A 13,244-nucleotide genomic window follows, 5' to 3' on the forward strand; every position below is an offset into this window, starting at 1 on the left:
TATATAATATAAATAAATGGTTGAAATGAATAAAAACGTCTAATGTTTTAATCATCACAAAAATATTTTTAAAAAAATTATAAAATAATTGTTAAACCCGCTATATTATATAGAGTTAAATATTGAATTATGTTTTGAGCACATAAATAGAAGATGATTCATATAAATAATGATATTTAGGTGAATATATGAACATACGATAATAGATAAAATAAAAAGATATAAATATAGAAGATAAAGTCAAGATTGTATCTATTGAAATTTTTTTTTAAAAGATATATTCAAGATGATATAAATATATATTTTAATGATCAATAAATATTCTAGTTAGATGATCTAAAATTAAAATAAATATATATATTAAATAATAAAGAAAAATAGTTAGTAATGATAAAATAAAATAAAATTTATTTTAAATAGGATATGAAATAGAGTTTAAAAACATCCATATAGTTAACTATTTTATATATAATAATTTTAACTAAATTAGAACAATTTTACATATAAAATAGCAATTATAATCATAATCGCTAAAACAATAATTTTGTTAAATATGATGTTAGAACGATAGGGGCATGGTTGGTACAAATAATAGTAATAAGGGCGTCTTTCGGTAAATAAAAAGAAATTAAATAATATGTTTTTGATAATTTTTCCAATTTTTCGGCCTTTTTCATAATTGAAATGCGTAAATCTGAACGATTGTTGCGTTGGGCCACACTTGTTGCTTCCTTGAAGGCCCATTTAAAATAAGGAGGCCCTTTCTGGCCCATAGTTATCGCTCTACCTCAACCCGAAAAAATGGGCGTTGTGATTCAGGTTCCCTAATGGGCTCGATGACAGAGGCGGAGAACGGGGCGGCGGCGGCAGCGCCGGCGGCCAACGGCGGCGCTGCTCCTCCCACGTCCGAAGGGGAAAAGAACCCACCGAAGAGGGGGAGGCCGGCGATGTCCGGGGGGACGCCGCTCGAGGTGGGTACGCGGGTGATGTGCCGGTGGCGGGATCAGAAGCCTCACCCCGTCAAGGTCATCGAGCGTCGGAAGATCCCGTTTGGAGGTCCCAATGACTACGAGTACTATGTTCACTACACCGAGTGTATGTTCTCCCAGCTTTTAGATTTTTGGCCATATTGGCGTTGGGTTGCGTTTAGGATTATGGCCAACATTAGGGTTTGTGCCCAGCTTATTTCTTTTAGCAAAGTTGAGTTTTTCTGAAGTTTTTTCGAAGTGGGAATGGGGAAAAACAAGATTTATTCCAGTACTTTGGCATATTTGTTAAGTGAGGGCGTTAGTGCTTTAGTGCTTAAATTTATGGCGTTTCGATTTTGATATGCAATGGAGGCCTTGAACGCAAATATTTACATATTCTAGCATGTTTATGTGGAGACGTATCTGTTAGGTATGAGCGTTAGTGTTTAAATCTCGGATGTTTCAATTCTCATACATAATGGAGATCTTTTGAATGCAAGTATTTACTGATTCCAGCCGATTTTTCGGTAGCTTCCTTCAATTTAAACTATAGAGCAAATGCAATCTATTGCATATGGAATTTCACACTCTGTTTAAAGGAAAGATGATCAGAAATGTGTCAACTTACTCTAGTTATTTCATCTCAGAGTTAAAAAAATCTGGATGTGCCATGAAAAAGAAATCTTTTTGGAAAAATTAACATTCTCTGTATATCAGTTAAGTCTCTTTTCTCTAGTTGTGCTTGTGAGAGTTCTTTATTTTTAGGCAAGTGCTTTTCCATGTTTTAAATTAAACACATAGGTTGTTGGATTTTATCATACTTAGTCTGAACTTGGATAATTGCATTAGTCCTTAGAAAAGATGAGAAACCTCCTCAAGAATTTGTTGACCTTGTTTGGCTTTGAGTTCTCAGACATGGATTAATTGATCATGTGAATGATGGTTGAATATTCAAAGTTGAGTTGGGAATCACTTGAAGAAGTTTGGTGGCCATCAAATATTCAAATTGGATGGACTTCAAAATTTGTCATTTTAAGAGATTTTAAGTTTATTTCGTGCATTATGATTTTACGATAAACATATCTAGGGACAAATTTAATTTGTAGGTTATTTTAAAATTAGATTATGCTTTTTGGATATAATTTTTGGTTTCAACGTGAATCTCACGTCATCAGCACTTCATTGTAACACCTTCTCTACAAGCATCATTTGTGATATCCTCAGATGTCAGTATTCTAGTTTCTATGAATAACTAACTTGCTGATTACCTTGCCTGTTTACTTTTTCTTTTTGTGTGTGCGTAAATAACTAATGCCCTTTGGAGGTATTTCTTTTGCCAGTTAATAGGAGACTTGATGAATGGGTTAAACTTGAGCAACTTGATCTTGATACTGCGGAGGCTGATGTCGATGAGAAGGTGGAAGACAAGGTACTTCTCATAGTTTACTTTGCAGATGAGTATATGCCATAGGTATTTATTTTCTTGGATATAATATATTGAGTTGGGGGAGGATTGTCTATCAAATAAATTCAATCTTGAAGTTTGTGTATATATTGCAATCCAGCATGCACATCTAATAGTTATTTATGACTTGTGTTCAATTTCCCTACACAATCCTTTTCAGGTAACAAGTTTGAAAATGACTCGACATCAGAAAAGAAAGATTGATGAAACACATGTTGAGGTACTCCTAAATCCTTTTAGTTACATTCTGGTCAAACTGCACTTTTCTACTGCTCTGAAATCCTTCTAGTTACATTCTGGTTAGACTGCACTTTTCTACTCATTAAAAACTACACTCAAAACTTGGCAATTCCGAAATCTTTACATGATGATCTTGTTGCATGTTCTTGTTAGTTTTATTTTTCCATTTTGTGGGTCTGGACAATCACATACTAGCGATATGCTAAGGTCAAATTTGGTATTCTGCAATGTGGAACTCACAATATAGCAATATATTAACAGTCAATTTTCTTTCTTTCTTGTAATTTGTCTTGTCATTATGACTCCAAATTTCTTATAAGATTTAAATATCAAATTGCTTTCACTTTTATTAGATATGAGTTTTATTGTGGTATGACATGTGTGAGAGAGAAAAAAAATGCTGATTATGTTAAATATATCAAAACAGAAAAAAGTACCACTTTCAACCGATTGGACACTAGGATGATGGATCTAACGGAAGTCTCCTTCACTTTTGTTAATTTTTCATTTGCTCAGCATGGTCACGAGGAGCTTGATGCTGCTAGTTTACGAGAACACGAGGAGTTCACAAAAGTGAAAAACATTGCAAAAATAGAACTTGGAAGATATGAGATTGATACATGGTACTTTTCTCCTTTTCCACCAGAGTATAGTGACTCTCCAAAACTGTATTTTTGTGAGTTCTGCCTCAATTTTATGAAACGCAAAGAGCAGCTTCAAAGGCATATGGTGAGCTACATCTGACCTTCTGATTGGTCCTCCTATTAAATTTAGTTATGTGCACTGTTTACATATGAGCCATTGAAGTACATGTTTGCCCACTTTTATAGGTTTTCCCTACAATTATTGTTACATTGGAAATATTACAATTTAATAATGCTGGTCTTTTTTTCTCAGTACTATGTGTAGTTTGGGATGCCTAGCTTGAATGGAGCATTTTGTTCCTACATGATGCTGAAAAGTTATTGCATGTGATTTTCTTTGTTTCTGTTAATCGATGTATTTCTTATCAGTAAACTAGTTGATAAGTTTTTTGGACTGTGTGCATAATTGTGATTATAAATTTATAGATCAAAAATAATATTGACAAGAATAGATGTTCTCTTGGCCTGTGTATTTCAACTGGTATACCTATATTTTTTTGGGACTAAAACTTTTGCATTCTATAAGTTTTATCAAGTTGAGTAGGTTTTTTTTGTATGCTTTCAGCCTGCATCTGCAAAAGGATTCAAAAGTGATTTAGTTTGCCAAATAAGTGCTGGTATCAAAGTATCCTAAAACTAAAAGGATTACTGAAATCTGCTAGTGCATATTTCTCTATGGAAAGCGGAACTCTTGTGGTTTAGATGGTTTGTATGTTAGGTTTTTTGCCTAACAGATGTGAAGTAAAGAAGGTATAAAAAGACCAAAATAGGCATTTGTGTGCACATAATACATGTGATTGATCCTACTTGGTTTACTTTGTAGTAGTAGAGAGTAGAATTAGTTTATTAGCCATTTTGGTAAGTTTTGCATGGACTCATCCATGTAGCTCATTCACTACAGTTACAAATTCTTTAGAATTTGTTAGCTGTTCACCTATACAAATAATTTGGCTAATAAGAAGATTTAATAGGAGGTGATCTAAATGGGCATGTCGGAGTGAAAAATGAGGAATATGAGAGAGTACATGGGAGTTATGGGTTTGGAACGAGGAATGAGGAAGGGAAAACTATATTAGATTTTGCGATAGCATATGACCTTATATTAGCTAATACGTTTTTTAATAAAAGAGAAGAACACTTAGTCACATTCAAAAGTGGGAATAATAAATCGCAAATTGACTTTCTTATGGTTAGGAAGAAGGATAGAAAGATTTGTAAAGATTGCAAAGTCATCCTGGAGAAAGCTTAACTACCCAAATAGGGTAGTAGTGTTGGATATACGCCTCAAACATAGTATCAATAGAAAGAAAATATATACAATTCCTAGAATTAAGTGGTGGAATTAAAGGATGGGAAACAAAATATATTTAAGGAGAAGGTAGAAGTACAAACATTAGGTGAAATATACGATGACTCTAATACAACATGGGATAAGATGGTATCAAAGTTGAAAATAGTAGCTAAGAGTGTACTCGGTGAGTCAAAGGGACATGCACCACTAAGTAAAGAATCTTGGTGGTGGAATGAGAAAGTACAAGAGAAAGTGAAGGAAAAAACGAATAGCTTATAAGGAATTATATATTTGTAAGAACGAGGAAAACTTAAAAAAATATACAATAGCCAAGAAAGAAGCTAAGAAGGTAGTGAGTGAAGCAAAATATGAAACTTTTGAACGGTTATATTAAAAATTGGATACAAAAGAAGGGGAAAGAGATATTTATAGAATAGCTAAAGTGAGAGAAAGGAAAACAAGAACTCTTAGCCAAATAAAATGTATTAAAGATGAATGTAATAGGGTATTAGTAAATGATGGAGAAATAAAAGAGCGGTGGAAGACGTATTTTCATCAACTTTTTAATGAAGGTTTAGGTGACCAACTTAACTTAGGTAATTTAATTAGGTCAAATGAGCATAGAAATTTTAATTTTTATCGTAGAATTCAAACTTCAGAAGTAAAACAAACTTTAAATGAGATGCACAATGGAAAAGCCGTTGGACCAGATGATATTCCGATAGAGGTATGGAAGTGCTTAGGGAAACAAGGTATTGAATGACTTACAAAATTATTTAACATGATATTGAAAACGAAAAGAATGCCTGATCAATGGAGGATAAGTACTCTAGTTCCCTTATATAAGAACAAGGGAGACATACAAAATTGTGCAAACTATAGGGGTATTAAACTAATGAGTCATACTATGAAACTTTGGGAAAAAGTAATAGAAAAAAGATTAAGGAAGGAGACCACAGTGACAGAAAATCAATTTGGGTTCATGCCTGGAAGGTCGATAATAGAAACTATACATCTCCTTAGATAATTAATTGAAAAATATCGAGAGCAAAAACAAGATCTACACATGGTATTCATTGACTTAGAAAAAGCTTATGATAGAGTCTCAAGAGAAATTATATGGAGAATTTTAGAAAAGAGAGGTGTTAGCGTAACATATATTGAACTAATTAAGGATATGTATGAGGATGTAACGACCAGAGTAAAGACTTCAGGCGGAGTAACTGAAGCATTTCCAATAAAGATAGGGTTTACATCAAGGATCAGCCCTAAGTCCCTATCTTTTTACACTAATTATGGACGAACTCACTGCGCACATTCAAGACACATTACCGTGGTGCATGTTATTTGTAAATGATATTATTTTGATAGATGAGACACGTGAAGGAGTAAATGCTAAGCTAGAATCTTGGAGGGAAACACTAGAAGGGAAAGGTTTTAAGCTTAGTAGATTAAAGACAGAATATATGGAATTTAAATTTAGCAATATTAGAAGTAATGAAACAATTGTTAAGATAGGAGAGGACGAGTTGCCCGGAACCGAGAGATTTAAATATTTAAGATTATTTTTACAAAATGATGGAGAGATTGAGAGAGACGTCTTACATAAAATACAAGCAGGATGAGTGAAATGGAGGGGAGCGTCGGGTGTTTTATGTGATCGTAAAGTACCTCTTAAACTTAAAGGTAAGTTCTATAAAACCGCTGTTAGACCTGCTATGTTATATGGAACTGAATGTTGGGCTATGACTCGAGCACATGAGCATAAGATGAGAGTTGCAGAGACGAGGATGTTAAGGTGGATGTGTGGACATACGAAGATGGACAAAATAAGGAATGAGAGCATTAGAGAGAAAGTCGGAGTTGCATCTATTGAGGACAAACTCCGAGAGACACGTTTAAGATGGTACGGACATGTACTTAGACGACCAATAAATGCTCCAGTTAGGCGATGTGAAACTATGATAAACATGCATTTCAAACGAGGAAGAGGAAGACCAAAAAAAAGACTTGGTTAGCAACAATAAAACAAGATAAAATTTATTTAAATATAGATGATGATATAATAGGAGATAGAGCTCAATGGCATAAAAGGATTCATACAGCCGACCCCACCTAGTAGGAAAAGGCTTGGTTGTTGTTGTTGTTGTATTTTGGTGTTTGGTATCATACTCTAATGGAATCAAAGTTTCATGAAAAAGAGAGATGAATTTAGTTTTGTGTTAAGGGGGGTAATCACTTACCTATAGCAGAACAGAAGAGTCCTATGTAACTTACATTATCTTAAGCTTAACAAATGCAGACTGTTAGCAAGGTAATGGGTTGGTCTTTGTTACGGGGATTGTTATGATACTCTTTTGGCTTTGGTGGTGCGTGAATAAACATAAACTAATGGATTAATATTTATAATCCAAAATTTTGGTTGTCATAAAATATCTCCACTAAGCTGTTTCTAGTGCGTATTTGAAGTTAAATAATCTTTTTCTTGTTGCTTGTTCAACCAATAATGAATGCTTGATTATGTTTGCTTTCAGTCTAGCTGGCAATGTGACTAGTGAGATCTACTAAAGTTTATGCTAGTGTGCAACCATGAGCCAGCTTTTTGACTTGCAAAAGCATTGTTATTCTTCCTGGTTCACACACACACACTTCTGTTGTCTTATCTGTATATGTATGTGTATATAAAATTTCCTTTTATATGTTCTGATATTTCTTTGCTTTCTCAACATGCTCTCTTATACTTTGTAGAGAAAATGTGACCTTAAGCACCCTCCTGGTGATGAGATATACAGAAGTGGCACCCTTTCTATGTTTGAGGTGATCTTCATATTCTCATTCCTTACCTGAATTATTTCCTTCAGACTAGACTAAAATACGTACTTTCTCATGAGAAATTTTAAGATCATGACAAGCTAGTTAATGTTAAGCAGCTTTTTATAGTTACTGGGTTAACTGAGATCTATGGTTAATGGATCTACAAAATGTCCTAAAGCTTTGTGTGGCTTCCATTCTATGGTTCTTCCTTTTTGTTTATGCCATCACCACTCCCTTTGGCCCTATCTACTAATTTGGTGCTTCAAACACAACCAATTGTCTCATAGAATTCAGTTGAATCATTTTCCAGAAATTTTCCCTTGTTCAATCGACTTTATCTCTGTTCATTACCACTGTTTGTGAACTTTATTTTATTGCTCTAATAGAAGCTTTCCCACAGGTTGATGGCAAGAAGAACAAGGTTTATGGGCAGAATCTTTGCTATTTGGCTAAATTGTTTCTTGATCACAAGACCCTTTACTATGATGTTGATCTATTTCTATTTTATATTCTTTGTGAATGTGATGATCGAGGATGCCACATGGTTGGTTATTTCTCAAAGGTAAAACCTTGATATTTTTTTAGCCCTTGTGCCCTTCTTACAAATCTCTCTGTTTTTTTTTTTTGACATGAAATGAGTTGTCTTGTGTCATTGGATTTACTAATTCATCAGCTTGCATGATTTTATTTATTTTATCTAATATTTTTTCTTAGTTTCTAACTCAGATTCTTGATTTCTCTATCAGAATTATCAACACCATGGGAAAAGAATATTATCCATCTTACAGTTCCTGGTCCTGTTTGTGTTTTCTTTTCTTGTTTTATTGCTGATATTATGCATTGAGGGTTTAATTTTATAATACAATTATATTTCTTCTCTTTATTCAGTTTTTGGTTACAAGTCAACTTTGGTTTGGATTTTGTTTTTCCTCTTCTGTTAAAGCCATGGACAATGAGTTACAAATTTGAAGTATTTAGCTAACCTTCCACAAACATTCCTTGTGTCTTTCTTCCATTTAACTTAAGCTGGCTTATGTCATCCATCCCCTTTGTATGTGACTTTTTTTAGCCGGAGTCCTGTTCCATGCCATGTTTGAATGATGTTTAGGAATTATCAGAGAATGATCTCCATCTCTAGTTGTTTTTCTAACCAGTTAATCAGTCAATATTTTTTTATAAATCGTCTTTGAATACCAAGTTGCTCCTAGAAATTGATTAGCTTACAACTGTCACAAGCTGATTAGCTAATGTCCTTAAAACTTACTCAATAGTTAGCACTCAGCCCCATTCTAAATCATAATTGTAATTAGAATTAGGTAAATTCACGAATAGTAGAATTCCAGCTGTTGTTGTACATAATCATGCCCATAAAAAAATAATGCCTTTCATGATGCACCTTCCAATTTGATGTTGAGGACTTGAGGATCACATGAGAGAGTTGGTGTTCAGTCTCTCCCTCTACAATTAATATTCCAGGTGGATAATTTTGTTGACTCTTTGATAAAAGAATTTATATTAGAAGTTATGCAAAGAATTATATATATATATATTGAAACTTGATATGCTGCACCCTAGTTGTGCGCGACTGAGGGGCAGCTCCCTACGTGCGTGGGCCCCTGCCACGTGGGCTCCTGTCCCTCAGTCGTGCATGCCTGCCGCGTACGATTGGGGTGCAGTATAACTCTTCTCTCTCTCTCTCTCTCTCTCTATATATATATATATATATATATACACACTACTTTTTCTTCCTTACTGCAGTATAATTCTCCTCCGTTTATTCCATGTCTGATTCAGTATTGATGATGCTTTCTTTACATTTTTATGCAGGAAAAACATTCAGAGGAGTCTTACAATTTAGCATGCATTCTCACTCTTCCTCCTTATCAGAGGAAAGGATATGGGAAATTTCTAATTGCTTTCTGTAATCTTCTTACCTTATCATTTGTGTGAATCCTTGATTTTATTGTTCGAAACTATTCTCTTTCTGTACTGATTTCTGGTGGTTCATAGTAAAAACACTGTATCATATCTTATAATTTTTTTAATATATTTCACTACTCCAGTCATTCAGCATCCTTGAGATCCAATGGAAGCGCTGCTTGCTATGATAGTTTTCTGGAGAAAAATCATGACTGTCATTTGGAAGATGCCATTTATTACGGTTGCATGTTAGTTTTTCTTCAACAACGGTTTGCTATACCTATATCAATAGTTAAAATAATTCAAGTTATTTAGATCTTGACATTAGCGCAATTGGCATGCTGTTTGCTTTGTTGGTTATTTCATGTTTCTTTCTCTAGGTTTAGATAATCAGTTATATAGTAGTTTGGATTAGGGAACACTTATTTCGCTACAGGATGATTATTTAGACAGTATTCACTTCTATGAAACCTCAAGTCTTAACCACAGTAAAAAAATCTAGTTTGGCATTAAGTGTGTTGTAGCTATTGCTATATTTTTCGATATCAATCATGATTTTCCTAATCAAAGTTTGTGAACTTGAGCAGCCTATGAACTTTCAAAAAAGGAGGGTAAAGTTGGAACCCCAGAGAGACCGTTGTCTGATCTTGGCTTGTTAAGTTATAGAGGGTACTGGACTAGAGTTCTTCTGGACATATTAAAAAAGCACAAGGGCAACATCTCCATCAAGGTAATGGTCGCTGCACAACTGTTTTCCTCTCGGAATGTTATTCTCTAATTTTGTACATGGTTTTCGTCTCAGCCGTGTGACAAATGAATCAGTTTGAGCAAACTCTTAGTTGCTATTTTCACATGACACAACACAGTGATGAACTGATGAGTGAACTAATTTTTTTATGAAAACAAGGGGATTGTATCATTTAACGAGGATAATTCTAATGTGTGATCACCACAATGTTTTCTCGTCAGTTACTTTAGGGTCACAGCTAATCATGTCTGAACTGTCTATCTAATGTAACTTGATTTGTCAACAGGAACTCAGTGACATGACTGCGATAAAACCTGATGACATTCTAAGCACTTTGCAAACACTCGACTTGATACAATACAGGAAGGGCCAGCATGTTATCTGCGCCGACCCGAAGGTCTTGGATCGTCACCTCAAGGCTGCTGGACGAGGAGGTTTGGAGGTGGATGCTACTAAATTGATATGGACTCCTTACAAAGAACAAGGTTAGTGTTATTGTATGTAAGTAACATCAGGAGTTGTAGATTCTGTTAGCACCAAAGATTGATTATGGTGTGTGTATTATCTCTCAGAACTTAACTTGTTGTCTTTTCTCCACTTAAATTTAGAATTATTAGTAAAAAAATTAGGAAAAAAATATTTTGTTCTCGAAGGTTGATTTATTTTTGAAATGCGCTTTACAGTCTTGAAATTTTCAGTATATTTTAAGAGTTTCCAAAGGCTGCTCAAATCGGCAAGCCCAAAATCATGGGCAGGCAGTCGCGAAATATTAAAATAAATAAAAAAGGAATTTTATTGGTAATTTAGAAGAAAAAAAATGAAGATTTTTTACTTGTCTAATTAATTATTCAAAACATAAAAAGGGCCTTTTTATTGGTATCTCCAACGTTCTCATTGATGATAATTACTCTCTTCCATTTTATTTTGCTTTAGTTGTTTTCTCGCCCTCGTCTGCTGTCCTTGCCTACGAAGCTGATCTCATTAGATTTGTTTTTGAAAGGCCCACTTGAGTTTCGGAATTTCGTATCATAAGTTCATAATTTTCAAAAAGTGAACTTCCTTTTGTAAAATATCATCCTTCTTATTAAAAAAAAAAAAAAAAATCTTTCTCATATGATCCGGCGGCCCTGTGACCAGCGCTCAGCCAGTGTAGGACGTGAGATTTTGAGGCGGACGTGGGATTTTGAGGCATGAGATGAACACAAAACATGTGCCTCAAAGTTTAATGTTAATATACTTTTTCAATATAAATATAATAATATTTGAAACATGAAATTTAGAAATAAAATATATCATCAAAAATAATATCGTAAGCAAATATTGAAAAAATAAAAAATCTAAATAAAATATAAAATTCATGTTTCCGAATGTCACATTTTTTTAATTTAAAGTATTGATTAAGTTTGCGTAATTAATTTTTTCAATAATTTTTTTCTCAATAGATAATATATAACTAATCCATTTAGTTTTTCTTGTGACATAGTTGATCGAAGATAAATTTTAATCAACTTCAATTTGAAAAAATTACTTTCGGTAGATGCAACTATAACTAATATAGTCAGCAAAACTTGATAAGCGATGTAGCCATTTAGATAATAATCATCCATTTATTTTCAATTAATTCAACACACCAATCACTCTTTTTACTTCTCCAGGTAATAAATGTCTTAATAACTTTAGTTCTAGAAATAAATCTGATTCATCAACATTGGAATGCCCATCATGTGTTAATAAATTTTGAAGATTGATACATGAGCTCAAGAGATCATCATCATCAATAGACTATAACTTCTCTAAACTAAATAAAAATTCAAAGAATTTTTCGTACTTTTGAAATTGCTCAAACCGAATTTGAAGTGAAGAAAGAGCTTGATCAATTATAAATATAAATATGAAATAATTAACTAAAAAAATTCTTTAGGAGATTAAGGTACCTTTTCAATGTTTATCTCATCAAATTATCTTTTTCTTCGAATGATGCATTTTTTTCAAAAAAATAGGTTCAATTCCTATTTCACTTGCGATATATTCAACTACAACCAAGGTTTAATCAAATCTAGATTTTCTGAACTTTTGGAGAAAGAAATAAGCTCCTCCTCTTTAACATGTGAATATTTGATTAATCTATTAATTTCTTCTCTCTTATTCAACATTTTTTGAATTTGTAAAATTTTTTTCTACACGTTTAAAACTAAGATAGAATATTTTTTAGGATACAAATTAAGATATGACTTATTTATTAACTATGTCTTATGGGCTTCTTAAAAATGGGCTAATGAACATATCAAATTAATAAGTTTTTTAAAAAAATTTGATGCTCCAAATTTTTTTGGGCATGAGCCATTTGCCTCACTTGTTACACTATAGATTTGGCCTTGGTCAGGCAGCCAAGTTGAACCTATCATCACCACATTGCTAGGTGGTCAACTGGCTAGGCGGCCGTGCGGTCAGGCAACCAAGAGACCAGGCCAATCACATGGCCAAGCCACTAGGTGGCCAGTGACCAAGCCAACCATGTGATCAGACCGTTATATATTTATAATTTTGATACTTTGCATATTGTTATATAAGCAACCATGAGCGAAAGTCTATACGAGTATCTGGCACGATTTAAATTTGAATTTTTTTAATCTTTTTCTACCTTTCTGAATTTATTTTTACTCTTTCTCTTATTGCGCTTGTCCCTCTTTCCTAAAATGACAGGATGTGCCATATATATATAATAGGCTTTGTCTTTTTTTTTTTTACACGAGTCTAAAAGAGCAAGCTCGTTCTTTTCATAGGAGCCGTCAGAAGTGCCTTTGTCTGTGGAAAACAGAAACCGTAGATCGTTTGACCACTCACAACCATTCATGTCCTTTTTCCTATTTAGAAAGACAGATTGAAAGGAACATGAGAGATTCATAAGATTGCAGAGCAAATCTTTCTCTCTGGTAGTGGCGTTGGTTTCAGTCAAATTATTCCCTTCACCTGCTTTAAACTCATCAACCATCAAGTGTCCTCCTGACGATCAACTCAATAAAACAGTGCCTTTTCACCTTTTCTATTCTTTTATCAAATCCCGAATGTGGTTGGATTGTGATCCATGTTCAGAATTGCCATGATGATGAACTCCCTATAAAATGATCTCCTAGCAACACACTTCATTGAAGGA

The 13,244-nt window shown here is 33.7% G+C and overlaps 1 protein-coding gene across 1 annotated transcript; it reads left to right on the plus strand.

Moving 5' to 3' along the window:
• Positions 1 to 786: 786 nt before the first annotated feature.
• Positions 787 to 10,738, plus strand: LOC122045774 (putative MYST-like histone acetyltransferase 1). Its single transcript, XM_042606146.1, has 9 exons — positions 787 to 1,095; positions 2,309 to 2,397; positions 2,594 to 2,653; positions 3,190 to 3,402; positions 7,357 to 7,425; positions 7,823 to 7,984; positions 9,250 to 9,343; positions 9,930 to 10,072; positions 10,377 to 10,738. The coding sequence occupies exons 1-9, from the start codon at positions 828 to 830 to the stop codon at positions 10,578 to 10,580; spliced, it is 1,302 nt and encodes a 433-aa protein (XP_042462080.1). The 5' UTR covers positions 787 to 827; the 3' UTR covers positions 10,581 to 10,738.
• Positions 10,739 to 13,244: the final 2,506 nt, after the last annotated feature.

The sequence above is a fragment of the Zingiber officinale genome, chromosome 2B (assembly GCF_018446385.1).
Source record: "Zingiber officinale cultivar Zhangliang chromosome 2B, Zo_v1.1, whole genome shotgun sequence".
Taxonomy (NCBI): Eukaryota; Viridiplantae; Streptophyta; class Magnoliopsida; order Zingiberales; family Zingiberaceae; genus Zingiber; species Zingiber officinale.